Genomic DNA, 26747 nt, shown 5'->3' with positions numbered 1-26747 from the left:
ACCTGGGACTCCTCCCACAGCCGCCCCTTCGCATTCAGTGTCGCGCCGGGGGGGGTTGGGGCTTCCCGGGGGTGGATTTTGGGGCATTTTGGGGCTTTTTGGGGTTTTTTGGGTTTTTTTTTTTTTCCCCGGCTCTGAAACAAAACCGGCGGAACTCAAATTCCGGGCCGCGCTCGGCGCCCGGAGCGGAGCGGGAAGTGACGCACCGGAAGTGACCCGGAAGGAAGGAAACCGGAAGTGCTGGAAGCCACGTGGAGGCGCCGGGATGGGGCGGCCCGGGAAGGTCGGGAGGGGAAAAAACCGGGAAAAAACCCGGGAAAAAACCCGGGAAAAACTGGGATGGGGAGGGCTCAGGGGACAAGCGGCGGGTGGGGAATGGCGGAGGGAGCGGGAATGAGGCGGGAGGGAGGAAAAAAAAAAAAAACAAGCGGCGGGAGGAGTTGGGGAGTTTTGGGGGGAGAACTTGGGGATTCTGGGAGCCGGGAGCCGCAGGCCTCGGGGCGATCTGGGAATTCTGGGGTGCGGAATTCGGGACTTTGCTGGCGATCCGCCCGCAGAGCCGCTTCCAGCGGGCTCAGCGCGCCCGCGCCCGGCTGCGCTCGGAGCAGGAGTTCGGCTCCGCGCCGCACTCGTTCGTGTTCCCGCGGGGCCGCGCCGGGACCAGCGTCCGGAGCCTGAGCCGGGACCTGCGGCGGGCGCTGGAGCCCTTCACCGCCAGGAGCCTGCAGGTACCGGGAATACCGGGAATGACGGGAAAAACGGGAATGGCGGGAAAAACGGGAATAGCGGGAAAAACGGGAATAGCGGGAAAAACGGGAACACCGGGAATGGGCCCCGCCGGGCGCTGGAGCCCTTCACCGCCAGGAGCCTGCAGGTACGGGAAACACGGGAATGCCGGGAAAAACGGGGAAAACGGGAATGGCGGGAAAAACGGGAATAAACGGGAAAAAACGGGAATGACGGGAACGCCGGGAATGGGCCCCGCCGGGCGCTGCAGCCCTTCACCGCCAGGAGCCTGCAGGTACGGGAATGCCGGGAATGACGGGAATGCCGGGAAAAAACGGGAATAGCGGGAAAAACGGGAATAAACGGGAAAAACGGGAATAAACGGGAAAAACGGGAATGACGGGAACGCCGGGAATGGGCCCCGCCGGGCGCTGGAGCCCTTCACCGCCAGGAGCCTGCAGGTACGGGAATGCCGGGAATGACGGGAATAGCGGGAAAAACGGGAATAGCGGGGAAAACGGGAATGGCGGGAAAAACGGAATAAACGGGAATAAACGGGAACACCGGGAATGGGCCCCGCCGGGCGCTGGAGCCCTTCACCGCCAGGAGCCTGCAGGTACGGGAATGACGGGAATGACGGGAATGCCGGGAATGCCGGGAAAAACGGGAAAAACGGGAAAAACGGGAATACCGGGAATACCGGGAAAAACGGGAATGGGCCCCGCCGGGCGCTGGAGCCCTTCACCGCCAGGAGCCTGCAGGTACCGGGAAAAACGGGAAAAACGGGAATGCCGGGAATGCCGGGAATGGCGGGAAAAACGGGAATGACGGGAAAAACGGGAATAAACGGGAACGCCGGGAATGGCGGGAATAGCGGGAATGCCGGGAAAAACGGGAATGACGGGAATGGCGGGAAAAACGGGAAAAACGGGGAAAACGGGAAAAACGGGAAAAACGGGAATACCGGGAATACCGGGAATGGGCCCCGCCGGGCGCTGGAGCCCTTCACCGCCAGGAGCCTGCAGGTACCGGGAATACCGGGAAAAACGGGAAAAACGGGAAAAACGGGAATAGCGGGAAAAACGGGAAAAACGAGAATGACGGGAAAAACGGGAAAAACGGGAATGCCGGGAAAAACGGGAAAAACGGGAATGACGGGAAAAACGGGAATGCCGGGAAAAACGGGAATGCCGGGAATGGTGGGAATACTGAGATCATGAATGTTCGGGGGGATCCAGGCTGTGTCCTCCAGGAATTTCGTCGTCTCTTCCAGGAAGTTTGGGGGGTTTTTTTTCCCAGGAATTTCAGGATCTTTCCCAGGAACTTCAGGGTCTTTTCCAGGAATTCTGGGTTTTTTTTTTCCAGGGATATCAGGGCTTTTTTCCCCGGAATTTCAGAGCCTCTCTTGCAGGAATTTCGGGGGGTTTTTTCCCCAGGAATTTCGGGATCCCTCCGGGATTTCAGGATCTTTCCCAGGGAATTCCGGGGGATCCCTGAGGGGTCTGGGCGGGTCGTTCCAGGTGCGCCGCAGCAATTCCCTGCGGGATCTGGTGGCCGTGGCCGGACCTTTGGGCGTCACCCACTTCCTGGTGCTCAGCAAATCCCAGAGCGGGATCAACCTGGTGAGGAGCGGGCGGAAGAATTGGGAATTGGGCGGAGTTTGGGGGAATTTTTTTGGGAATTTTTGGGGATTTTTTTGGGAATTTTTGGGGATTTTTTTGGGAATTTTTTGGGGATTTTTTTGGGAAATTTTGGGGCATTTTTTTGGGAATTTTTTGGGGATTATTTTGGGAAATTTTGGGGCATTTTTTGGATTTTTTTTTTCTGATCTTTTCGGGGATTTTTTGGGATTTTTGGGGATTTTTTTTTTTTTGGATTTTTGGGAATTTTTGGGGGATTTTTTTGGGAATTTTTGGGGGGATTTTGGGAGAGTTTTTGAGGATTTTTGGGGGTTTTTTTGAGGGGCGTTTTTGGGAATTCTGTGGAGTTTTTGGGGGGTTTTTTTTTTGGAATTTTTATGGGTTTTTGGGGGGGAATTTTTGGGGAGTTTGGGATTTTTTAGGGGGAGATTTTTTTTGAAATTTTTGGGGGGAATTTTTGGGATTTTTTTGGGAATTGGTTGGGAATTTTGGGGGGAATTTTTCGGGAATTTTGGGGGCTCCCAAGAGCCCTCCCAGGCCCAGGTGATGAAGGAATTTTTTCCATGACTTGGATCCGTGATTGATCCCAAAGTAAACGCTCTGATGGGTCCTGGGAGGGGAGTTGGGAAAATTTGGGAATTTGGGATTTGGGGACTGAAATTCCCAAGTTTTGGGGGTTCCAGCCCTTCCCGGAGAGGAAAAAATGATTTTTGGGATCTTTCCCCTCGTTTTTCTGGGATTTTTTTCTGGGTTTTATCCTGGATTTTTCTGGGATTTTTCCCAGCATTTTTTCGGGATTTTATCCTGGATTTTTCGGGGTTTTTCCCAGGATTTTTTGGGATTTTTCCCCGGATTTACTCCAGGATTTTTTTCCTGCATTTTCCAAGGATTTTTCTGAGATTTTTCACTAAACTTTTCTCTGGATTTTTCCAAAATTTTCCCAGGATTTTTTTTCTGGGATTTTTCCGGGATTTATTCCAGGATTTGTCCAGGTTTTTTTTCCAGATTTTTCCCATGTCTTTTTCCTGGATTTTCCCAGGATTTTTCCATGGTTTTTCTGGATTTTTTTTTTTCCAAGGATTTTCCCAGTTTTCCCCCCCTGGATTTTCCCAGGATTTTTCCGGGATTTTTCCCATTTCTGAGACTCTTTCTCCTTCCCAGAAAATCTTCCGGCTGCCGGGGGGTCCCACGCTGACCTTCAAGGTGCTGCAGGTGAGCCCGGGCCTTTCGGGCGATTTGGGAATTCTTTGGGATTCTTTGGAATGCCTGGGGGGGGGTTGTTTTTTTGGGAATTCTGGGCTGGGTTTTGTGGATTCCAGAGAGAATTTCGGGATTTTTCTGGGCTTTCTCCTGGATTTTTTTTTTTTTTCCCTCGATTTTTCTGGGATTTTCCCCTGGATTTTCTCCCAGGATTTTCCTGGGATTTTTCTTCGATTTTTCCCTGGGTTTTTCCCGGGTTTTTTTTTTCTAGGATTTTTCCTCCAGATTTTTCTCTGGATTCTCCCAGGACTTTCCCCTGGATTTTTCTCTGGATTTTCCCAGGACTTTCCCCTGGATTTTTCTCTGGATTCTCCCAGGACTTTCCCCTGGATTTTTCCCTGGAATTTCCCCAGGATTCCTCTTTGAATTTTTCCCGAATTTCTCTTGGGGGATTTTTCCCGGGATTTGTTTTTTTTTTTTTTTCCCCCGGATTTTTCTGGGGGATTTTTTTTTTGGGGGGGAGGGGGGTGGGGCGGGATTTTTGGGATCGGATCCCATTTTTCCGCCCCATTCCCAGTACTCCCTGGTGCGGGACGTGGTGTCGGCGCTGCGCAGGCACCGGATGCACGAGCAGCAGTTCCTGCACCCGCCGCTCTTGGTGCTGGGGAATTTCGGGGCGGCGCAGATCCACGTGAAGCTGATGGCCGGGATGTTCCAGGGCTTGTTCCCGGCCCTCAGCGTGCACAGGGTGGGCGCGCGGCCGCGGGAAACGGGGGAAACGGGGATTGGGAATGGGGGAAACGGGGATTTGGGAATGGGGGAAACGGGGGAAACGGATTTGGGGGATTGGGGAAACGGGGATTGGGAATGGGGGAAACGGGGGAAACGGGGATTGGGAATGGGGGAAACGGGGATTGGGAATGGGGGAAACAAACAGGGAAAATGGGGATTTGGGAATGGGGGAAACGGGGGAAACGGGGATTTGGGAATGGGGGAAACGGGGGAAACGGGGATTGGGGAATGGGGGAAACGGGGAATGGGGATTGGGAATGGGGGAAACGGGGATTTGGGAATGGGGGAAACGGGGATTTGGGAATGGGGGAAACGGGGATTGGGAATGGGGGAAACGGGGGAAACGGGGATTTGGGGAAACGGAGGGAAACAAACGGGGAAAACGGGGATTTGGGGAATGAGGGAAACGGGGGAAACGGGGATTGGGGAATGGGGGAAACGGGGAATGGGGATTGGGAATGGGGGAAACGGGGATTTGGGAATGGGGGAAACGGGGATTGGGAATGGGGGAAACAAACAGGGAAAACGGGGATTGGGAATGCGGGAAACGGGGATTTGGGAATGGGGGAAACGGGGGAAACGGGGATTGGGGAATGGGGGAAACGGGGGAAACGGATTTGGGGGATTGGGGAAACGGGGATTGGGGGTTGGGGAATGGGGGAATGGGGATTTGGGAATGGGGGAAACGGGGATTTGGGAATGGGGGAAACGGGGATTGGGAATGGGGGAAACGGGGATTTGGGAATGGGGGAAACGGGGATTGGGAATGGGGGAAACGGGGATTTGGGAATGGGGGAAACGGGGATTTGGGAATGGGGGAAACGGGGATTGGGAATGGGGGAAACGGGGGAAACGGGGATTGGGGGTTGGGGAATGGGGAAACGGGGATTTGGGGGATTTGGGGCTTTGGGACTTTGGGTTTGGGAACGGGGGAAACAAAAATTTGGGATCTGGAAATGGGGGGAGGGAAAAGGGGGATCCAGGATTTGGGAAGGTGCAAAAAAAGGGATTTGGGATCTGGGGAGGGCCCGGGAACAGAGAGGAGCAGGAAAGGATTTGGGAGTGGAGAGCAGGGAAATGGGGGACTTCTCCCGTTTTTCCCATTCCCATTTTCCCCGTTTTTCCAGCTCAACCTCAACTCCATCCGTCGCTGTTTGTTGATCTCCTACGACGCCGAGTCCCAGCTCCTGGAATTCCGCCACTAGTGAGGCCGATTCCCAAAGAAGTCCCAAATTCCCCTTTTTCCCCCATTCCCAAATCCCTGGTTTTCCATGATTTTTTTCCCCCCAATCCAGCAGCGTCCAGGTGGTTCCCCATTCCTGTTTTTCCCCATTTTTCTCGGTTTTTTTTTCCTGTTTTTTCCCAAATTCCCTGTTTTTCCCCCAATCCAGCAGCGTCCAGGTGGTTCCCCATTCCCAAATCCCCATTTTTTCCCACTTTTCCATGATTTTTCCCCAAATTCCCTTTTTTTTCCTCCCAAATCCAGCAGCATCCAGGTGGTGCCCGTGGGGCTCAGTCGCGGCATCCGGAAAATTCTCCAGGAGAAATTCCCCAACCTCGGCCGGGCCGAGGACATCAGTGACCTCCTCACGGGGTAAGGGACACCTGGGGACACCTTGGGGACACCTTGGGGACACCTTGGGGACACCTTGGGGACATCGGGGACAATGGGGACACCACGGGGACATTGGGGGACACTTGGGAACACTTGGGGACATCCTGGGGACACTGGGGACGTCAGGGACAATGGGAGGACACTACGGGGACATTGGGGACGCTTGGGGACACTGGGGACATCAGGGACAGCTTGGGGGTGTTGGGGACATCGGGGACACTTTGGGGACATCGGGGACACTTTGGGGACATCGGGGACACTTTGGGGACACCTTGGGGACACAGGAACTTCCTCCTGGGGTTGCCTTGTGACACCGGGGCGGGGACACGACACCTGGGGACGCGTCCCGAGATGTCACCTGTCCCTCCCAGGTGTCCCCTGTCCCCCCAGGGATGTCCCCTGTCACTGTCGCTGTCCCCTCAGGAACGTTGTCCTGTCGGAGAGCGAGGCGGAGCCGGACGGGACCCAAAACGTGCTGGAATTGCCCCAAAACGTGGCCGGGCGCGGGAACGAGGCCGCGCAGCAGAGCGCCGTGAGACTGACCGAGGTGACACTGCGGGGACACTGGGGACACTGGGGACACTGAGGGGACACTGGGGACACTGGGGGGACATTGGGGACACTGAGGGGACACTGGGGACACTGGGGACACTGGGGACACTGAGGGGACACTGAGGGGACACTGGGGGGACACTGGGGACACTGAGGGGACACTGGGGACACTGGGGACACTGAGGGGACACTGGGGACACTGAGGGGACACTGAGGGGACACTGAGGGGACACTGGGGACACTGAGGGGACACTGAGGGGACACTGAGGGGACACTGAGGGGACACTGGGGACACTGGGGGGACACTGGGGACACTGCGGGGACAATGGGGACGCTGAGGGGACACTGGGGGGACTGGGGGGACACTGAGGGGACACTGGGGACACTGGGGGGACACTGGGGACACTGGGGACACTGAGGGGACAGAGGGACACGGGGACACCACAGCCCGTGGGGACAGGTGGGGCCGGTGCCCAGGTGCCCCCGCACCTCACCGGGGTCCCCCCATGTCCCCCCTGTGTCCCCCCGTGTCCCCCCGTGTCCCCCCGTGTCCCCCCGTGTCCCCCCGTGTCCCCCCGTGTCCCCCCCGTGTCCCCCCCGTGTCCCCCCCGTGTCCCCCCGTGTCCCCCCGTGTCCCCCCGTGTCCCCCCGTGTCCCCCCCGTGTCCCCCCCGTGTCCCCCCGTGTCCCCCCCGTGTCCCCCCGTGTCCCCCCCGTGTCCCCACTCGTGTCCCCCCGTGTCCCAGATCGGGCCCCGTCTGACGCTGCAGTTGGTGAAGGTGGAGGAGGGGCTGGGCCAGGGCAACGTCCTGTACCACGGCCTGGGTGAGTGACACACCTGGGACAGGTGAGGGGACACCTGGGGACACCTGGGACAGGTGAGGGGACACCTGGGGACACCTGGGACAGGTGAGGGGACACCGGGGACACACCTGGGAACACACCTGGGACACACCTGGGACGTGGCCTGGGTGAGTGACACACCTGGGGACAGGGACACACCTGGGGACACTTGTAACAGCAGAGGGGGGATCTCACCTGTGCCCAGGTGTGTGTGTGTGGGTAGCTCAGGTGTGCCCAGGTGTGTGTGTGGGTATCTCAGGTGTGCCCAGGTGTCTCAGGTGTGCCTTTACCTGCAGCCCCCAAGAGCGAGGAGGAGCTGCAGGAGCTCCTGGCCCGGAAGGAGCGGCAGCTGCAGGTGAGGGCGGAGAGACGGCGGAGACAGGAGCAGAACCTGGAGAGGAAACGGCAGCAACGGCTCCAGCACAGGTGAGGGGACAGGTGTGCCAGGGACACAGGTGAGGGTGGCACGGGGCTCCCAGGTGAGGAGAGCCGCACAGGTGAGGGCAGGGAGGTCACGCAGGTGAGGCTCCCCCAGGTGAGACCCCCCCGTCCCCTCACCTGTCCCCTCCCCCCCCTCAGGGAGCGCAGCCTGGCCGGGATGCGCCGGGCCTCAGGTGACCCCAAAGGTGACCCCAAAGGTGGCCCCAAAGGTGGCCCAGGTGACCCCGGAGGTGACAGTGACGTCGAGGAGCCCGGAGCACCTGAGGCAGGTGAGGCGGAGCCGTCGGACGAGGACGAGGCCGAGTATTACAGGCAGGAGCTGGGGGAGGAGCCGGACACAGGTGAGTCCTGGGGGACACAGGTGAGTCCTGGGGGGGGGGTCAGAGGGAAGTTTGGGGGTGTCCCAGGTGAGTTTGGGGGGGATCCAGGTGAATTTTGGGGTGTCCCAGGTGAGTTTGGGGGGGATCCAGGTGAATTTTGGGATGTTCCAGGTGATTTTTGGGGTGTCCCAGGTGAACTTGAGCTGGGGGCTGCGTTCTCTTTCCCTTTTCCCTCCCCGGAAGTGGCTGATGACGCAAAAAAATTCCTGAATTCCCGTGATCCTGGATCAAAGTAAACGCTCTGACACTTCCGGTGCCCCCTGCCACCACAAATCCCTGATTTTTTCCTCCCAAATCCCAAGTTTTTTACCCTAAATCCGATTTTTTTTCTCCCAAATCCCAAGTTTTTTATTCTAAATCCCATTTTTTCCCTTCTGAATTCCCGTTTTTTTTCTTTTTCCCCCCCCAGATTTGTTCCCCGGCAGCTCCAAGAGGAAGCGAAGCCCCTCGGGGGCTCCCCAGGCCCGGAAACGACGGAAGAAAAACCCCAAATTCCATCCGGGATCCCAAAAATCCCACCCAGGACATCCAGGAATTCCCAAATCCCGTCCCGGAACGCCAAAATCCCAACCTGGAACCCCAAATTCTCACCACAAAACCCCAAAATTCCAACCTGGAACCTCCAGGTCCCATCCTGGATCCCAAAAATCCCGCCCAGGACGTTCGAAAAACTCCAAATCCCAGCCCAGGAGACCTGGAACCCCCAAATCCCGACAGGAAACCCCAAAATCCCACCCAGGATCCCAAAAATCCCAGCCAGGACATCCCAAAAACCCCAAATCCCACCGTGGGAAGCTCCTGACCCCCCAAAAAACCCCGAATTTCCACCGGCCCAGAAAAGCCCGGAAAGGGAAAAACTGAAAACTGGGATTTGGGATCCCCCTGATCCCGCTGGGTTTGGGATTTTGGGGTCCCGCCATGTCCCCGTTCCAGCTTTTCCCTGCCGGGCTCCCCCAAATCCAGGTGAGAGCACCTCCAAAAAATGGGGAAAAACCCCCCAAAAATGGGGAAATGCACCCAAAAAAAAAAAAAGGGGAAAACACCCAAAAACCGGGACTGAAACCCCAAAAATGGGGATTTGGGGAACTTCCCGGAGTCCTCGCGGCCGGGAATTTGGGAATTGGGGCCCCTCCTCACCTGTGCAGGTGTTTCCCTCCCCGTGGGAGGAGCTGGAATAAAGTCGGATCCATCTCCAGCTCTGGTGCTGTTCTTTTTGCCAGGAAAATTCCCGATTTTCCACCCAAAAATCCCGTGGTTTTTTTTTCTAAGCTAATTCCCACTTTTCCCACCCGAACCCCTTTTCCTCCCTGAATTCCAATCTTCCAGCCCCAAATTCCCGTTTTTCTGTCACAAATCCCCTTTTTCCACCCAAACTCCCAATTCTGCCAGGCCAAATTCCCGTTTTTCCACCAAAAATTCCTTTTTTTTTTCCCTGCCAGGAATTTCCGTTTTCCCCCTCAGATTCCCATTTCTCCCGCCCCAAATTCCCGCTTTTCCCACTGAAAATTCCCGTTTTTTTCCCCAGAAACCCTGGTTGTCACTGCAGAAATTCCCATTTTTCCAGCAAAAATTCCTTTTTCCCCACCAGGAATTCCCGTTTTCCCCTCAGATTCCCGTTTTTCCAGCCCCAAAATCCCGGGACAGGGCCGGGGGGCGATGCTGGAACCGCGGAGCTTTATTGAACTGGGATCCACTGGAGCCAAACTGGGATCGAACTGGGATCCGCTGGAGCCAAACTGGGATCCGCTGGGATCGAACTGGGATCCGCGGGGATGAACTGGGAGCGGCTCAGTTGGTGGAGGGCCTGGGGGGGGAAGGGGGGAGGAGAAAAATGGAGTCAGGACAGGTGAGAGGGACGCCAGGTGTGCCCAGGTGAGTCCCCAGGTGTGTGTGTAACCCCTTAGGTGTGCCCAGGTGTGTGTAACCCCCCCAGGTGTGTGTAACCCCCCCAGGTGTATCCCAGGTGTGTGTAACCCCCCCAGGTGTGTGTAACCCCCCCCAGGTGTGTGTAAACCCCCCCCAGGTGTGTGTAACCCCCCCAGGTGTATCCCAGGTGTGTGTAACCCCCCCAGGTGTATCCCAGGTGTGTGTAACCCCCCCAGGTGTGTGTAACCCCCCCCAGGTGTGTGTAAACCCCCCCCAGGTGTGTGTAACCCCCCCCAGGTGTGTGTAACCCCCCAGGTGTATCCCAGGTGTGTGTAACCCCCCCAGGTGTGTGTAACCCCCCCCAGGTGTGTGTAACCCCCCCAGGTGTATCCCCCCCAGGTGTGTGTAACCCCCCAGGTGTATCCCAGGTGTGTGTAACCCCCCCCAGGTGTGTGTAAACCCCCCCAGGTGTAGCCCAGGTGTGTGTAACCCCCCCAGGTGTGTGTAACCCCCCCAGGTGTAGCCCAGGTGTGTGTAACCCCCCCAGGTGTGTGTAACCCCCCCAAGTGTATCCCAGGTGTGTGTAACCCCCCCAGGTGTGTGTAACCCCCCCAGGTGTATCCCAGGTGTGTGTAACCCCCCCCAGGTGTGTGTAAACCCCCCCAGGTGTATCCCAGGTGTGTGTAACCCCCCCAGGTGTGTGTAACCCCCCCAAGTGTATCCCAGGTGTGTGTAACCCCCCAGGTGTAGCCCAGGTGTGTGTAACCCCCCCAAGTGTATCCCAGGTGTGTGTAACCCCCCCCAGGTGTGTGTAACCCCCCCAGGTGTGTGTAACCCCCCAGGTGTGTGTAACCCCCCCCCAGGTGTGTGTTAACCCCCCCCAGGTGTGTGTAACCCCCCCCCAGGTGTGTGTAACCCCCCCAGGTGTGTGTAACCCCCCAGGTGTGTGTAACCCCCCCCCAGGTGTGTGTTAACCCCCCCCAGGTGTGTGTAACCCCCCCCCAGGTGTGTGTAACCCCCCCAGGTGTGTGTAACCCCCCCAGGTGTGTGTAACCCCCCCCAGGCGTGGCCCAGGTGTGCTCACTTGGCCCACTCCACGTTGAGGATCAGGTGGTCGTAGCCGAAGCCCGACACACCTGCGATGGCTCTGGCCGCGTCCTCGCGCCGGTGGAAGCTGATGAAGGCGAAGCCCTGCGACGGAACCGCCCCAAAAAACGGGGTCAGAGCCCGGGAGCCGGGCAAAAGCCCGACACACCTGGCCGGGGGGCGGGGCGGGGCGGGGCCCGGGCCAGCAGGTGACCTTGGACTGGCCCGTGGTCTTGTCCTTGGCCAGGTAGATGCGGGAGATGGAGCCGAAGGGGCGGAAGAGCTCCTGCAGGTCGGTCTCGCGCGTGTCCTCCGACAGGTTGGTGACGCGGATGGTGGCGTTGTCGTCGGCTGGGGGGACGGGGACAGGTGAGCTCAGGTGGGCTCACAGAGGGCCTCAGGTGTCCCCGGAGCTCCCCAGGTGTGTCCCAGGTATCCCTAAAATCCCCCAGGTGCGTCCCAGGTGTCCCCAGAGGCCCCCCAGGTGTGCCCAGACGTGTCCCCAGGTGTATTTTTATTCCCCCCAGGTGTGTCCCAGGTGTCCCCAGGTGTATTTTAACCCCCCAGGTGTGTCCCAGGTGTATTTTAACCCCCCAGGTGTGTCCCCAGGTGTATTTTAAGCCCCCAGGTGTGTCCCAGGTGTATTTTAAGCCCCCAGGTGTGTCCCAGGTATCCCCAGGTGTATTTTAACCCCCCAGGTGTATTTTAAGCCCCCAGGTGTGTCCCAGGTGTATTTTAACCCCCCAGGTGTATTTTAAGCCCCCAGGTGTGTCCCAGGTGTATTTTATCCCCCAGGTGTGTCCCAGGTGTATTTTAACCCCCCAGGTGTATTTTAACCCCCCAGGTGTCCCCAGGTGTATTTTATCCCCCAGGTGTGTCCCAGGTGTATTTTAACCCCCCAGGTGTATTTTAAGCCCCCAGGTGTGTCCCAGGTGTATTTTGACCCCCCAGGTGTGCCCAGGTGCGCTCACCTCGGCGGTTGGGCTGCATGGACTCCCCGCGCCGGCTGGCGCCGTCCCTCAGGCTGGGCGGGACGTACTTGCCCGTCTTGCTCACCTGGGCGGCCACCGGCTCCGGCTCTGCAGGTGAGACAGGTGGGACAGGTGAGTGGGGAAGGACAGGTGAGAGCACAGGTGAGAGGGGGAGGCACACAAAAAAACCCAGGAAAAACTCCCAGAATTCCCCAAAACCCCCGGAATTCGGGGCTCCCACCTCCCGGAAGTTTCTCCTTTCCCCGCCGTGGAGAGCCCCAGGTGCTGCTCCACCTGCACGGGGCGGTCACCAGCCGCAGAGTCACACGGCGACGGGGAAAAGGACGGGGAGAACTCCCAGAATTCCCAGGAATTGCGGATCCTCACCCCCGGGAAGTTTCTCCTTCTCGCCCGTGGAGAGCCCCAGCTGCTCGGCCAGCTCCTTCTGCATGGGCCCCAGCGTGTCCTTGTAGGGGCAGCGCGTGGTCCAGTGGTCGCCCTTGCAGATGCGGCACGAGACGATCTTCTGGCCCTTGAGCTTGTTCATGGGGTCCTCCTCCTCCTGGCAGTTCAGGTCCTGCGGGGGGAAATCACACCTGAGAACACCTGGGCGCACCTGGGGACACACCTGGGGACACACCCGACCCTCCCCGATAACCGCCCAGGGACACACAGAGAGATGGCCACGGGGTCCTCCTCCTCCTGGCAGTTCGGGTCCTGGGGGAAAATCACACCTGGGAACACCTGGGCGCACCTGGGTCCCACCTGTCCCCAACTGAGGCACACCTGGGCCACACCTGTGCCCCCACACCTGTCCGTACCTCCTTGCTGGTGATGAAGGTCATGAAGACGTCGTCGCTCACCGTCGTCGTGGCCACGTTGGGCCCGGGGGCGTCGAACTCGGAATTCCCAAATTTCTTCCAGTTCTGGGGAGGGGGAAAAAAAAAAACCCCAAAAAAAAACGGGGAAAAGGAGCCTGAAAATCCCGGGAAAACTGAGGGGAATTCCCGTTTCCCCAGGTCATTCCCATTTTTCCCCATTCCCAGGTAATTATTCCCCCCAGGTCATTCCCATTTTTCCCCATTTTTAGGTAAATCCCCCCTTTCCCCCCCCATTTTTAGATAAATCCCATTTTCCCCAGGTAATTCCCGGGTTTTTTTCCCCATTTTTCCTCAGGTAATTCCCATTTTCCCCCCATCTTTATTCCTGTTTTTTCCCCATTTTTATTCCCATTTTTCCCCAGGTAAATCCCATCATTTTTCCTCATTTCCCCCATTTTATTCCCACTTTTTCCCCCCATTTTTATTCCAATTATTCCCCATTTTTTTCCCCATTTCCCCCCGTTTTTATCTCCATTTTTATCCCCATTTTCCCTCCCATTTTTTCCCCTTTTTATTCCCATTTTTCCCCATTTTTACTCCCATTTTCATCCCCATTTTTATTCCTATTTTCCCCATTCTCATTCCCATCTTCCCCTCATTTTTCCCCTTTTTATTCCCACTTTTCCCATTTTTTTCCCCATTTTCATCCCCATTTTCACTCCTATTTTCCCCGTTCTCATCCCCATTTTTTTCCCCAGGCAATTCCCATTTTTCTCCCCATTTCCCCTCACCTTGCGCCGGGCCACGGCCTTGGAGGCTTTCCTGGTCTCGATGCGGAACGTTCGGATGATCTGGGAACGGGAAAACGCGGGAATGGGGCCCGGAAACCCCAAAAAAGACCCAAATTTGGGGTCTGAAAGTGATAAATTTGGGAATTCCCGGAGCACCTGAATCCCTAAAAAACCCAATTTTGGGAATCCCTGGAGGAACTTGAGCCCAAAAACCCCAAATTTGGGGTGCAAAAGTTTAAATTTGGGAATTCCTGGAGCACCTGAGCCCCCCAAAAAAGCCGAATTTGGGGTTCAGAGGTGCCAAATTCACGGCTCAGGTGCCAAATCTGGGGCTCAGGCGGCAAAATTTGGCACTCGGGCGCCAAATTCGAGTTACCTGGAGCACCTGAGCCCCCAAAAGAGCCAAATCAAGGGTTCAAGGGTGCCAAATTCCAGGCTCAGGTGAGCCCACCTGAGCCCACCTGTCCCCGCGCTCACCTTGACCTTGCGGCCGTCCTCCTCCTCGCGGTACTCGGTGATGGTTTTGATGTTGCCGTTGACGACCTCCTTGGGGGACGGGAGGGGCCCTGGGGACAGGTAGGCACAGGTGTGTCCCCAGGTGGGCACAGGTGTGTCCTCAGCTGTCCCCAGGTGTGTCCCCAGGTGTTGAGGTCTCACCTCCCTTGAGCAGCTCGGCCTCGGCACTGGAGGGGCCTCCCAGGACTCCGGGCAGGGGCAGATCCTTCAGCAGCTCACTGGTGATCACCTTGTCTGGGGACAGGTAACCCTCACCTGTGTCACCTGCGTCACCTGGGCTCAGGTAACCCTCACCTGGCCAGGTCACCCCAGCCTTGCCCAGCCCCTGGAGTGGTTTTGTCCCAAAAGGACACAGAGGTGTCACCCCTGCCAGCTGTCCCAGGTGTCACCTCACACAGGTGTCACCCCACACAGGTGTCACCTCACACAGGTGTCCCCCCACACAGGTGTCCCCCCACACAGGTGTCCCCTCACACAGGTGTCACCTCACACAGGTGTCCCCCCACACAGGTGTCACCCCACACAGGTGTCCCCTCACACAGGTGTCCCCCCACACAGGTGTCACCCCACACAGGTGTCACCTCACACAGGTGTCCCCCCGCACAGGTGTCCCCCCGCACAGGTGTCCCCTCACACAGGTGTCCCCCCACACAGGTGTCCCCCCACACAGGTGTCCCCCCCGCACAGGTGTCCCCCCGCACAGGTGTCCCCCCCACACAGGTGTCCCCCCACACAGGTGTCCCCCCACACAGGTGTCACCCCACACAGGTGTCACCTCACACAGGTGTCCCCCCGCACAGGTGTCCCCCCGCACAGGTGTCCCCCCGCACAGGTGTCCCCTCACACAGGTGTCCCCCCACACAGGTGTCCCCCCACACAGGTGTCCCCCCCGCACAGGTGTCCCCCCGCACAGGTGTCCCCCCCACACAGGTGTCCCCCCACACAGGTGTCCCCTCACACAGGTGTCCCCCCGCACAGGTGTCACTCACCATCTTCTCCTCCTTCCTCCTCCACCTGGTCGGCCCAGCTGGGCTTGGAGCTGTGGGGACACAACGGCCTCAGGTCTCCTGTCCCCTCCTGTCCCCTCCCGGTGCCACCCTCAGGGTCCCATCCTGTCCCCGTGTCCCCACCTCACGCCGCTCCCTTCCCCTCACGGCCACAGCCCCGCCCGAAGCCCCCCGGGACCTCCGGGACCCCGAACCGGGACCGACCGGGCCCCGCAGCCGGGACCGACCGGGCCCCGCAGCCGGGACCGCCCGGGCCCCGCAACCGGGACCGCCCGGGCCCCACAGCCGGGACCGCCCGGGCCCCACAACCGGGACCGCCCGGGCCCCGCAACCGGGACCGCCCGGGCCCCACAGCCGGGACCTCCGGGACCCCGAACCGGGACCTCCGGGCCCCGCAGCCGGGACCGCCCGGGCCCCGCAACCGGGACCGCCCGGGCCCCGCAACCGGGACCGCCCGGGCCCCACAGCCGGGACCTCCGGGACCCCGAACCGGGACCTCCGGGCCCCACAACCGGGACCGCCCGGGCCCCGCAACCGGGACCTCCGGGACCCCGAACCGGGACCGCCCGGGCCCCACAGCCGGGACCGCCCGGGCCCCACAGCCGGGACCGCCCGGGCCCCACAGCCGGGACCGCCCGGGCCCCACAGCCGGGACCGACCGGGCCCCACAACCGGGACCGACCGGGCCCCACAACCGGGACCGCCCGGGCCCCACAGCCGGGACCGCCCGGGCCCCACAGCCGGGACCGACCGGGCCCCGCAGCCGGGACCGTCCGCCGTGGCCCCGCTCCCGGATCCCTGACCCCGCCCCCGGTTCCCGGTTCCGTTCCCGGATCCCTGACCCCGCTCCCGGTTCCGTTCCCGGCTCCCGCTCTCCTCACACCGCCCACAGGCCCGACACCCCCTCCACATCCCCCCTCCGCTCCCGACCCACCCCTACCGCCGCTCGCGCCCCCATTCCCGGTTCCCGCTGCCCATTCCCGGTTCCCGGCGCCGCTCCCGCCCTTGCCCGCCCTCACTCGTAGTCCCCGGTCGGCATCGCCTCACGCCGCCCTCACGCCGCCACACCGGAAAGGCCGCGCGTCACTTCCGGCCGGGGGGAAGGCGGGAAGGGGCGGCGCGCGCGGGGCATGGCGGGAAGCGGTGGCTAAGCCACGCCCCCCCCGCGGCCTGCTGGCGGCGCGGCCGGAGAGGATCGTGCATTAAAAACGTTTGTAACTTATAGGCGCGATTTATTTTGAAGAAATATTACAACATATAAAAACTACATAAAGTTCTCGAGTTTCGACTTGTACAAAGCGGCCGCGGGGGGGGAGGGGGTGGGGTGGGGGAGGTTTTTTTTTGGGTACAACGCGATAAAAACGGGGGAGCGGGGCCGGGCCTTGAGGGGGAGGGTTGGATCGGCGCAGAGAGGGTGGAGTTAAAAATAAAAATTAAAATAAAAAATGGCAAATATAAAAAATGGCAAATAAGAAAAATAAAATGTGGTTTTTTTAAAAAAAAAAGAGGAGAAGGAAAACAAAAAAAATGGGGGGAAAAATGAAAAGGGAGAGAAAAAAATTTAAAAGGTCAAGGGGTAAAGGAGAGGTTTAAAAAGGGGGAAAAGGAGAAAGCAAGCAAGGGATGTAAAGAAAGGGAAAATAAAAAAGGGGGAAGATAAAAAAATAAATGAGAAAAAAGAAAAAGAATTTAAAAAATTAAAAAGTAGGGGGAAAAGGGAAAAAAGAGGAGAAAGGGGAAAAAAGGAGAAGAGCAAGGGATGTAAAGAAAGGGGGAAAATAAAAAAGGGGAAGAGAAAAAAAATGAAAAAAGTGGGGAAAAAAGAGAAAAAAGAAAAGGGAAAATAAGAGGAAAAAAAAAAAAAGAAAAAAAAAAGGGGGAAAAGAGGGAAAAAAGGGAACTGGAGGAGAAAAGGCAAAGCGAAGGGCGAAGGCGAAGCGATCCCCGGCTGGGCCCGGCCGCCCCCTCGTCCCCCCGGGGTGACACGGTGACACGGTGACACGGCTGTCCCCGCGCTCAGGCGGACGCGTCCATCGGCTCCTGCGGCGACAGCGGCCCTGGGGACAACAGGGGACACCATGGGGACACCGGGGGACACCGGGGGACACCGGGGGGACACCGGGGGGACACCATGGGGACACCGGGGGGACACCGGGGGACAGCAGGGGACACCATGGGGACACTGGGGGACACCGGGGGGACACCGGGGGACACCGGGGGGACACCATGGGGACACCGGGGGGACACCGGGGGGACACCAGGGGGACACCAGGGGACACCATGGGGACACCGGGGGACACCGGGGGGACACCGGGGGGACACCATGGGGACACCGGGGGGACACCGGGGGGACACCAGGGGGACACCGGGGGGACACCATGGGGACACCAGGGGGACACCAGGGGACAGGAGGGGACGCGGGCGCTCAGTCACTCACCGGCCGTGTCCTGGCGCAGTTTGGCCGCGGCGCAGGCCTTGATCTCCAGCCCGATGGCCTTGGCCAGGGGAGGGGGCACCGCATTGCCCACCTGCGGGGACACGGGACAGCTTGGGGACACGGGGGACAGGGGACAGCATGGGGACACGGGGGACAGCATGGGGACACAGGGGACAGCATGGGGACACGGGGGACACAGGGGACACCGCATTGCCCACCTGCGGGGACACGGGACAGCTTGGGGACACGGGGGACACAGGGGACAGCATGGGGACACAGGGGACAGGATGGGGACACGGGGGACAGCATGGGGACAGGATGGGGACACAGGGGACACTGCACTGCCCACCTGCGGGGACATGGGACAGCTTGGGGACACGGGGGACAGGATGGGGACACAGGGGACACTGCACTGCCCACCTGTGGGGACACAGGGGACAGCTTGGGGACACAGGGGACACAGGGGACACAGGGGACACAAGGGAGAGGGGACAGCAGGACATGTGGACAGCAGGTGAGGGGCGGGGGACAAAGGGACAATGGACACCAGGACACGGGGATGATGGACAGGGGACAACGGGGACAACGGGGACAATGGACACCGGGAAAACGGGACAAAGGGACAACGGGGACAACGGGGACAATGGACACCGGGAAAACGGGACAAAGGGACAACGGGGACAACAGCCAGTGGACAATGCGCCAGTGAGACAACGGGGACATCGGGACACGGGGACAGTGGGGTGACACTGGGAAAATGGGACGAAGGGACAACAGACACGGGGACAGTGGGGACAAGGGGACCATGGGGACAGTGGGGACAAGGGGACGCGGACCTGTCTGTGCTTGTCCAGGATGTTCCCGAAGAGGCGGTAGGTGTCCGGGAAGCCCTGGGAGCGCGCGCACTCCCGCACGCTGACCACGCGGTGCTGCTCGGGGTGCAGCACGCGGCCCTGCAACGGCCACCAAACCACGGCGGGGGACGTTGGTGACATCAGACCCAACCGATGGGACATGGTGACATCAGACCCAACCGATGGGACGTTGGTGACATCAGACCCAACCATTGGGACATGGTGACATCAGACCCAACCGATGGGACGTGGTGACATCAGACCCAACCATTGGGATGTTGGTGACATCAGACCCAACCGATGGGACGTTGGTGACATCAGACCCAACCATTGGGACGTGGTGACATCAGACCCAACCGATGGGACGTGGTGACATCAGACCCAACCGATGGGACGTTGGTGACATCAGACCCAACCGATGGGACGTTGGTGACATCACACCCAACCATTGGGACATTGGTGACATCAGACCCAACCGATGGGACGTTGGTGACATCAGACCCAACCATTGGGACATGGTGACATCAGACCCAACCGATGGGACGTGGTGACATCAGACCCAACCATTGGGATGTTGGTGACATCAGACCCAACCGATGGGACGTTGGTGACATCAGACCCAACCATTGGGACGTGGTGACATCAGACCCAACCGATGGGACGTGGTGACATCAGACCCAACCGATGGGACGTTGGTGACATCAGACCCAACCGATGGGACGTTGGTGACATCACACCCAACCATTGGGACATTGGTGACATCAGACCCAACCGATGGGACGTGGTGACATCAGACCCAACCATTGGGACGTTGGTGACATCAGACCCAACCATTGGGACACTGGTGACATCACACCCAACCGATGGGACGTGGTGACATCAGACCCAACCATTGGGACGTTGGTGACATCAGACCCAACCGATGGGACGTTGGTGACATCAGACCCAACCATTGGGACACTGGTGACATCAAACCCAACCATTGGGACATGGGGGACATTGGTCACCACCACCCAACCCACCCAAGGGCCGGGACACGATGACCACTGACCACCGTCAAGGGTTGGGACACGATGGCCACTGGTCACCACCACACCCACCCCAGGGCCCGGACACGATGACCACTCCACAGCCCCACCGACCCCACCCCGCCGGTCATTCCCACAGCCCCCGGCCCCACCTGCTTGCCCATGGGCTCGGGGTTGGTGACGGTGGTGCTGAAGAAGCCGTCCCACTCCAGGCGCCCGTAGAGCCCGGCCCAGTGGTTGTGCCGGTTGCCGGTGTGCGGGAGGCACCAGGGGATGAGCGTGTTGAACTGCCGGTCGGCCGGGTCGCACGGCTTCCCTGGGAAACGCCAAGACACAAACCCCCCAAAAAACTCCGGGATTTCGGGGAAAAGGATGTTTTTCCACCATTCCCAAAACCTCCACCGGTTCCCAACACCTCCACCGGTTCCCAACACCTCCACCACCCCAACACCTCCACCACCCCAACACCTCCACCATTCCAACACCTCCACCATTCCCAACACCTCCACCATTCCCAACACCTCCACCACCCCAACACCTCCACCATTCCAACACCTCCACCATTCCAACACCTCCACCATTCCCAACACCTCCACCATTCCAACATCTCCACCATTCCAACACCTCCACCATTCCAACACCTCCACCATTCCCAACACCTCCACCATTCCCAACACCTCCACCACCCCAACACCTCCACCATTCCAACACCTCCACCATTCCAACACCTCCACCATTCCCAACACCTCCACCATTCCAACATCTCCACCATTCCAACACCTCCACCATTCCAACACCTCCACCATTCCAACACCTCCACCATTCCCAACATCTCCACCATTCCAACACCTCCACCATTCCCAACATCTCCACCATTCCAACATCTCCACCATTCCAACACCTCCACCATTCCAACATCTCCACCATTCCAACACCTCCACCATTCCAACACCTCCACCATTCCCAACATCTCCACCATTCCAACACCTCCACCATTCCCAACATCTCCACCACCCCAACATCTCCACCATTCCAACATCTCCACCATTCCAACACCTCCACCATTCCCAACATCTCCACCATTCCAACACCTCCACCATTCCCAACATCTCCACCACCCCAACACCTCCACCATTCCAACACCTCCACCATCCCAACACCTCCACCAATTCCCCAAAATCCCACCATTCCCAAAACCTCCACCATTCCCACCACCTCCACCATTCCAACACCTCCACCATTCCCAAAACCACCATTCCCACCACCTCCACCATCCCAACACCTCCACCATTCCACCGCCTCCACCATTCCCCAAACCACCATTCCAACACCTCCACTAGCTCCCAACAATCCCAGCAGTTCTCAACACCTCCACCATTCCCAACACCTCCACCATTCCCAAAACCACCATTCCCACCACCTCCACCATCCCAACACCTCCACCATTCCCAAAACCACCATTCCCACCACCTCCACCATCCCAACACCTCCACCATTCCCAAAACCACCATTCCCACCACCTCCACCATCCCAACACCTCCACCACCCGCAGACCACCCGCCCCGGCCGGGGGGCACGTGTTCCTGGGGTCCCAGCACCCACCTTCGGCGCAGGAGCAGACGCCGCGCAGGGCGCCGGAGCTGCTGCGGCCGTTCTTGCGCTCGTGGTGGGTGTAGCGCAGCTTCCTGGTGGTGGTGCCGTCCGACAGCCTCACCTCGATGTTGGGCAGGTCCCGCCAGTCGGAGCCCGGCGCCAGCGGGATGTGCCGCATCCGTGCCGCCACCAGCGCGCTCATGTCCTGCCGCGGCCACGGCCGGCGTCACCGCGGGGCGGGAGGGGCACGGCGAGGGGGAACGGGGGATGTTGGGAACCACCGGGGGACGTCGGGAACCATTGGGGGACAATAGACACCGTTGGGGGACATCGGGAACCATTGGGGGACGTTGGGAACCATTGGGGGATGTTGGGAACCACCGGGGGACGTCGGGAACCATTGGGGGACAATAGACACCGTTGGGGGACGTTGGGAACCATTGGGGGACGTCGGGAACCATTGGGGGATGTTGGGAACCATTGGGGGATGTTGGGAACCACCGGGGGACGTTGGGAACCATTGGGGGACAATAGACACCATTGGGGGACGTTGGGAACCATTGGGGGACGTTGGGAACCACTGGGGGACGTCGGGAACCATTGGGGGACGTTGGGAACCATTGGGGGACGTTGGGAACCATTGGGGGATGTTGGGAACCACCGGGGGACGTCGGGAACCATTGGGGGACAATAGACACCGTTGGGGGACGTTGGGAACCATTGGGGGACGTCGGGAACCATTGGGGGATGTTGGGAACCATTGGGGGATGTTGGGAACCACCGGGGGACGTCGGGAACCATTGAGGGACAATAGACACCGTTGGGGGACGTTGGACACCACCCGGGGACTGTTGGTGCTCAGGGGAAGGGTGGGGAGAGGCGGCTCCCAGTGGATTCACTGGTTCCCAAAACCTGCACCGTTCCCACCACCTCCACCATTCCCAAAACGTTCCCCAGTTCCCAAAACCTCCATTCCCCAAACTACCATTCCCAAAACCTCCACCAGCTGCAAACATCTCCACCATTCCCACCACCTGCACCATCCCCAACACCTCCACCATTCCCAGTATCTCCACCATTCCAACACCTCCACCATCCCCAACACCTCCACCATTCCCAGTATCTCCACCATTCCAACACCTCCACCATTCCCAAAACCACCATTCCCCAAACCTCCACCATTCCCAGTGGCTCCCCCATCCCGATTTCGGCACGGCCGCCCCGGGAAGCCTGCGGGGCCGTTCCCGGTGGGATCCGGCGGGATCCGGCGCCCCGTTCCCACCTTGCAGATGTGATCCCTGAGGATGGGCTGGTACTGGGAGCCGCGGATCTGGCGCTGGAACCAGGACTGGGGCTCGCCGTTGTAGGAGATCTCCAGGGCCGAGGCGCCGTTGCGGATCTCGGGCAGGTCCGACATGGTGTCGCGCACCGTGATGGTGCGGAACGGGCCCGAGTACGTCCTGGGGGGACGGGAGAGAGCGGGGCGACGTCGCTTCCCGGCCCGCAATTCCCAACCCGGGATTCCCAACCCAGAAGTCCCAGCGGCGAATTCCCAGTGCTGAATTCCCAGCCGAGAATTCTCAGCTCAGAATTCCCAACTCAGAATTTCCAGTGTAGAATTCTCAGCTCAGAATTCCCAACCTGGAATTCCCAGTGCCAAATTCCCAATTCGGAATCCCCAGTGCCGAATTCCCAGTGCCAAATTCCCAGCTTGGAATTCCCAAATTGGAATCCCCAGTGCCGAATTCCCAGTGCCAAATTCCCAGCTCGGAATTCCCAAATTGGAATCCCCAGTGCCGAATTCCCAGTGCCAAATTCCCAGCTCGGAATTCCCAAATTGGAATCCCCAGTGCCGAATTCCCAGTGCCAAATTCCCAGCTCGGAATTCCCAAATTGGAATCCCCAGTGCCAAATTCCCAGCTCGGAATTCCCAAATCGGAATCCCCAGTGCCGAATTCCCAGTGCCAAATTCCCAGCTCGGAATTCCCAAATCGGAATCCCCAGTGCCAAATTCCCAGCTCGGAATTCCCAAATCGGAATCCCCAGTGCCGAATTCCCAGTGCCAAATTCCCAATTCGGAATCCCCAGTGCCGAATTCCCAACGCCAAATTCCCAGCACCGAATTCCCAGCTCGCAATTCCCTACTTGGCATTCCCCAACTCGGAATTCCCAGCTTCGAATTCCTGGCGCCAAATTCCCAACTCGGAATTCCCAGCTCGGGATTCCCGGCGCCGAATTCCCAACTCGGAATTCCCGACCCAAGAGTTCCCAGCGCCGAATTCCCAACTCCCAACCCCAAAAAATCCCTGGCTCGGAATTCCCGAGCGCCCAACTCCCAACCCCCGAGATTCCCGGGAATTCCGGCACCTCACGCACCGCGTGATGTTGCTGACGAATTTCTTGTCGTCCACCACGACGCTGAGCTGGCAGGCGCGGGGGGCGAACACGTGCAGGGGCTCGGGGAACATGGGCAGCTTCTCCCCCGGCGCCGCCGCCAGCACGATGGCGCGGCGCCGCGTCTGCGCCACGCCGTACTGCCCGGCCTGGGGGGACACGGACGCGGCCGGGAATGTCCCCAGGGGACTCTGGGAATGTCCCCAGGGCCACCCAAGGAGCCGACCCCTCCTCTGGAGGACCTGTCACCTCTGGGAATGTCCCCAGGGCCACCCAAGGAGCCGACCCCTCCTCTGGAGGACCTGTCACCCCTGGGAATGTCCCCAGGGCCACCCAAGGAGCCGACCCCTCCTCTGGAGGACCTGTCACCTCTGGGAATGTCCCCAGGGCCACCCAAGGAGCCGACCCCTCCTCTGGAGGACCTGTCACCTCTGGGAATGTCCCCAGGGCCACCCAAGGAGCCGACCCCTCCTCTGGAGGACCTGTCACCCCAGGGAATGTCCCCAGGGCCACCCAAGGAGCCGACCCCTCCTCTGGAGGACCTGTCACCCCAGGGAATGTCCCCAGGGCCACCCAAGGAGCCGACCCCTCCTCTGGAGGACCTGTCACCTCTGGGAATGTCCCCAGGGCCACCCAAGGAGCCGACCCCTCCTCTGGAGGACCTGTCACCCCAGGGAATGTCCCCAGGGCCACCCAAGGAGCCGACCCCTCCTCTGGAGGACCTGTCACCTCTGGGAATGTCCCCAGGGCCACCCAAGGAGCCGACCCCTCCTCTGGAGGACCTGTCACCTCTGGGAATGTCCCCAGGGCCACCCAAGGAGCCGACCCCTCCTCTGGAGGACCTGTCACCCCAGGGAATGTCCCCAGGGCCACCCAAGGAGCCGACCCCTCCTCTGGAGGACCTGTCACCTCTGGGAATGTCCCCAGGGCCACCCAAGGAGCCGACCCCTCCTCTGGAGGACCTGTCACCCCAGGGAATGTCCCCAGGGCCACCCAAGGAGCCGACCCCTCCTCTGGAGGACCTGTCACCCCTGGGAATGTCCCCAGGGCCACCCAAGGAGCCGACCCCTCCTCTGGAGGACCTGTCACCCCAGGGAATGTCCCCAGGGCCACCCAAGGAGCCGACCCCTCCTCTGGAGGACCTGTCACCCCTGGGAATGTCCCCAGGGCCACCCAAGGAGCCGACCCCTCCTCTGGAGGACCTGTCACCCCAGGGAATGTCCCCAGGGCCACCCAAGGAGCCGACCCCTCCTCTGGAGGACCTGTCACCCCAGGGAATGTCCCCAGGGCCACCCAAGGAGCCGACCCCTCCTCTGGAGGACCTGTCACCCCTGGGAATGTCCCCAGGGCCACCCAAGGAGCCGACCCCTCCTCTGGAGGACCTGTCACCCCAGGGAATGTCCCCAGGGCCACCCAAGGAGCCGACCCCTCCTCTGGAGGACCTGTCACCCCTGGGAATGTCCCCAGGGCCACCCAAGGAGCCGACCCCTCCTCTGGAGGACCTGTCACCTCTGGGAATGTCCCCAGGGCCACCCAAGGAGCCGACCCCTCCTCCGGAGGACCTGTCACCCCAGGGAATGTCCCCAGGGCCACCCAAGGAGCCGACCCCTCCTCCGGAGGACCTGTCACCTCTGGGAATGTCCCCAAGGCCACCCAAGGAGCCGACCCCTCCTCTGGAGGACCTGTCACCTCTGGGAATGTCCCCAGGGCCACCCAAGGGGCCGACCCCTCCTCCGGAGGACCTGTCACCTCTGGGAATGTCCCCAGGGCCACCCAAGGGGCCGACCCCTCCTCTGGAGGACCTGTCACCTCTGGGAATGTCCCCAGGGCCACCCAAGGGGCCGACCCCTCCTCTGGAGGACCTGTCACCCCAGGGAATGTCCCCAGGGCCACCCAAGGAGCCGACCCCTCCTCTGGAGGACCTGTCACCCCAGGGAATGTCCCCAAGGCCACCCAAGGAGCCGACCCCTCCTCTGGAGGACCTGTCACCCCAGGGAATGTCCCCAGGGCCACCCAAGGAGCCGACCCCTCCTCTGGAGGACCTGTCACCTCTGGGAATGTCCCCAGGGCCACCCAAGGAGCCGACCCCTCCTCTGGAGGACCTGTCACCTCTGGGAATGTCCCCAGGGCCACCCAAGGAGCCGACCCCTCCTCTGGAGGACCTGTCACCTCTGGGAATGTCCCCAGGGCCACCCAAGGAGCCGACCCCTCCTCTGGAGGACCTGTCACCCCAGGGAATGTCCCCAGGGCCACCCAAGGAGCCGACCCCTCCTCTGGAGGACCCACTCCCCGAATCCCAACCGCCGATCCCTCGTGGGACGTCCCCGAGGACGGACGCGACCGACGTTCCTCGGGGCGCCATGGGAGGGTTTTTTTGCCGCCAGCCGCGGCCGTGGGGAGCCCACCTGGAGCACCCCGAAGGTGCACTGGTAGCCCATGCGCACCAGGCAGCGCAGGGTCAGCTTCAGCACCATGGACCTCTTGAAGGACACGAAGTTCCGGACGTTCTCCAGCAGGAAAAAGCGCGGCCGGTAATAATCGCAGTAACTGCGGGGACACGGGGACGTCGGCGCGGCCGGGGGGACATGGGACGGGGTGTGACCCCCAAAAAATCTTCTACGGACCCACCAGGGGATGTGGGACGGGGTGTGACCCCAAAAAATCCTCTCCACACCCACCAGAGGACACCAGACCCCCAAAAATCCTCTCCACACCCACCAGGGAACACCAAACCCCAAAAAATCCTCACCAGGGATCACCAAACCCCAAAAAATCCTCACCAGGGAACACCAAACCCCAAAAACCCCTCCAGCCCCACCAGGGAACACCAAACCCCAAAAACCTCCCTCCAGCCCCACCAGGGAACACCAAACCCCAAAAAATCCTCACCAGGGATCACCAAACCCCAAAAACCCCTCCAGCCCCACCAGGGAACACCAAACCCCAAAAACCTCCCTCCAGCCCCATCAGAGAACACCAGACCCCAAAAAATCCTCACCAGGGAACACCAAACCCCAAAAAATCCTCACCAGGGAACACCAAACCCCAAAAACCCTCTCCAGCCCCATCAGAGAACACCAGACCCCCCAAAACCCCCCTCCAGCCCCACCAGGGATCACCAAACCCCAAAAAATCCTCACCAGGGATCACCAAACCCCAAAAACCCCCCTCCAGCCCCACCAGGGAACACCAAAC

The 26747-nt window shown here is 60.0% G+C and overlaps 3 protein-coding genes across 8 annotated transcripts in view; 1 reads left to right on the top strand and 2 right to left on the bottom strand.

Annotated features, from left to right (window-relative positions):
- The first annotated feature begins 141 nt into the window (after nucleotides 1–141).
- On the top strand, nucleotides 142–9382 carry PPAN (peter pan homolog). Of its 3 annotated transcripts, XM_066208282.1 has the most exons (12): nucleotides 142–283; nucleotides 558–728; nucleotides 2247–2348; nucleotides 3528–3578; nucleotides 4144–4314; nucleotides 5486–5562; nucleotides 5845–5952; nucleotides 6397–6520; nucleotides 7271–7349; nucleotides 7664–7793; nucleotides 7947–8149; nucleotides 8598–9382. In XM_066208282.1, the coding sequence occupies exons 1-12, from the start codon at nucleotides 266–268 to the stop codon at nucleotides 9047–9049; spliced, it is 1686 nt and encodes a 561-aa protein (XP_066064379.1). In that variant the 5' UTR covers nucleotides 142–265; the 3' UTR covers nucleotides 9050–9382. The 3 variants fall into 3 exon arrangements, with proteins under 3 accessions (XP_066064379.1, XP_066064380.1, XP_066064378.1); XM_066208283.1 differs by lacking the exon at nucleotides 558–728 and having other exon boundaries at nucleotides 144–283; XM_066208281.1 differs by lacking the exon at nucleotides 142–283 and having other exon boundaries at nucleotides 637–1751.
- A 466-nt stretch (nucleotides 9383–9848) lies between these two features.
- On the bottom strand, nucleotides 9849–16354 carry EIF3G (eukaryotic translation initiation factor 3 subunit G). Its single transcript, XM_066208284.1, has 11 exons — nucleotides 16266–16354; nucleotides 15229–15278; nucleotides 14381–14473; nucleotides 14201–14289; nucleotides 13724–13783; nucleotides 12933–13037; nucleotides 12499–12688; nucleotides 12112–12219; nucleotides 11355–11491; nucleotides 11139–11245; nucleotides 9849–9992 (listed from the first exon to the last, which is right to left on the bottom strand). Exons 1-11 carry the CDS (start codon nucleotides 16283–16285, stop codon nucleotides 9977–9979), a joined length of 975 nt encoding a protein of 324 aa, XP_066064381.1. The 5' UTR covers nucleotides 16286–16354; the 3' UTR covers nucleotides 9849–9976.
- An 821-nt stretch (nucleotides 16355–17175) lies between these two features.
- DNMT1 (DNA methyltransferase 1) overlaps nucleotides 17176–26747 on the bottom strand; it is a 35056-nt gene continuing 25484 nt past the window's right edge. For 3 of the 4 annotated variants that reach the window (XM_066208277.1, XM_066208278.1, XM_066208280.1), the window contains exons 27-34: nucleotides 25958–26099; nucleotides 23535–23701; nucleotides 22441–22618; nucleotides 21168–21363; nucleotides 19718–19881; nucleotides 18520–18636; nucleotides 17684–17774; nucleotides 17176–17303 (exon numbers count right to left, since the gene is read on the bottom strand). In XM_066208277.1, the coding sequence (XP_066064374.1) occupies nucleotides 17263–17303; nucleotides 17684–17774; nucleotides 18520–18636; nucleotides 19718–19881; nucleotides 21168–21363; nucleotides 22441–22618; nucleotides 23535–23701; nucleotides 25958–26099 (1096 nt within the window). In that variant the 3' untranslated portion in view covers nucleotides 17176–17262. The remainder of the gene's footprint in view (nucleotides 17304–17683; nucleotides 17775–18519; nucleotides 18637–19717; nucleotides 19882–21167; nucleotides 21364–22440; nucleotides 22619–23534; nucleotides 23702–25957; nucleotides 26100–26747) is intronic. The other variant, XM_066208279.1, reaches the window with a different exon arrangement.

The sequence above is a fragment of the Chamaea fasciata genome, unplaced genomic scaffold (genome assembly GCF_029207755.1).
Source record: "Chamaea fasciata isolate MVZ Bird 193981 ecotype frontalis unplaced genomic scaffold, bChaFas1.0.hap1 SCAF_203, whole genome shotgun sequence".
Classification (NCBI taxonomy): domain Eukaryota; kingdom Metazoa; phylum Chordata; class Aves; order Passeriformes; family Sylviidae; genus Chamaea; species Chamaea fasciata.
The sequence above is the reverse complement of the archived record's forward strand: the minus strand, read 5'-3'. Positions and strand labels throughout refer to the sequence as shown.

Coding starts and splice junctions, on each gene's coding strand:
- PPAN (XM_066208281.1), top strand. CDS start 1,296: ATGGGCCCCGCCGGGCGCTGGAGCCCTTCACCGCCAGGAGCCTGCAGG. Junction 4,315..5,485: donor CGGCCCTCAGCGTGCACAGG/GTGGGCGCGCGG, acceptor CCGTTTTTCCAG/CTCAACCTCAACTCCATCCG. Junction 5,563..5,844: donor CTCCTGGAATTCCGCCACTA/GTGAGGCCGATT, acceptor TCCCAAATCCAG/CAGCATCCAGGTGGTGCCCG.
- EIF3G (XM_066208284.1), bottom strand. CDS start 16,285: ATGCCGACCGGGGACTACGA. Junction 15,279..16,265: donor ATGCCGACCGGGGACTACGA/GTGAGGGCGGGC, acceptor GTGTCCCCACAG/CTCCAAGCCCAGCTGGGCCG. Junction 12,689..12,932: donor CCTTCATCACCAGCAAGGAG/GTACGGACAGGT, acceptor TTCCCCCCGCAG/GACCTGAACTGCCAGGAGGA.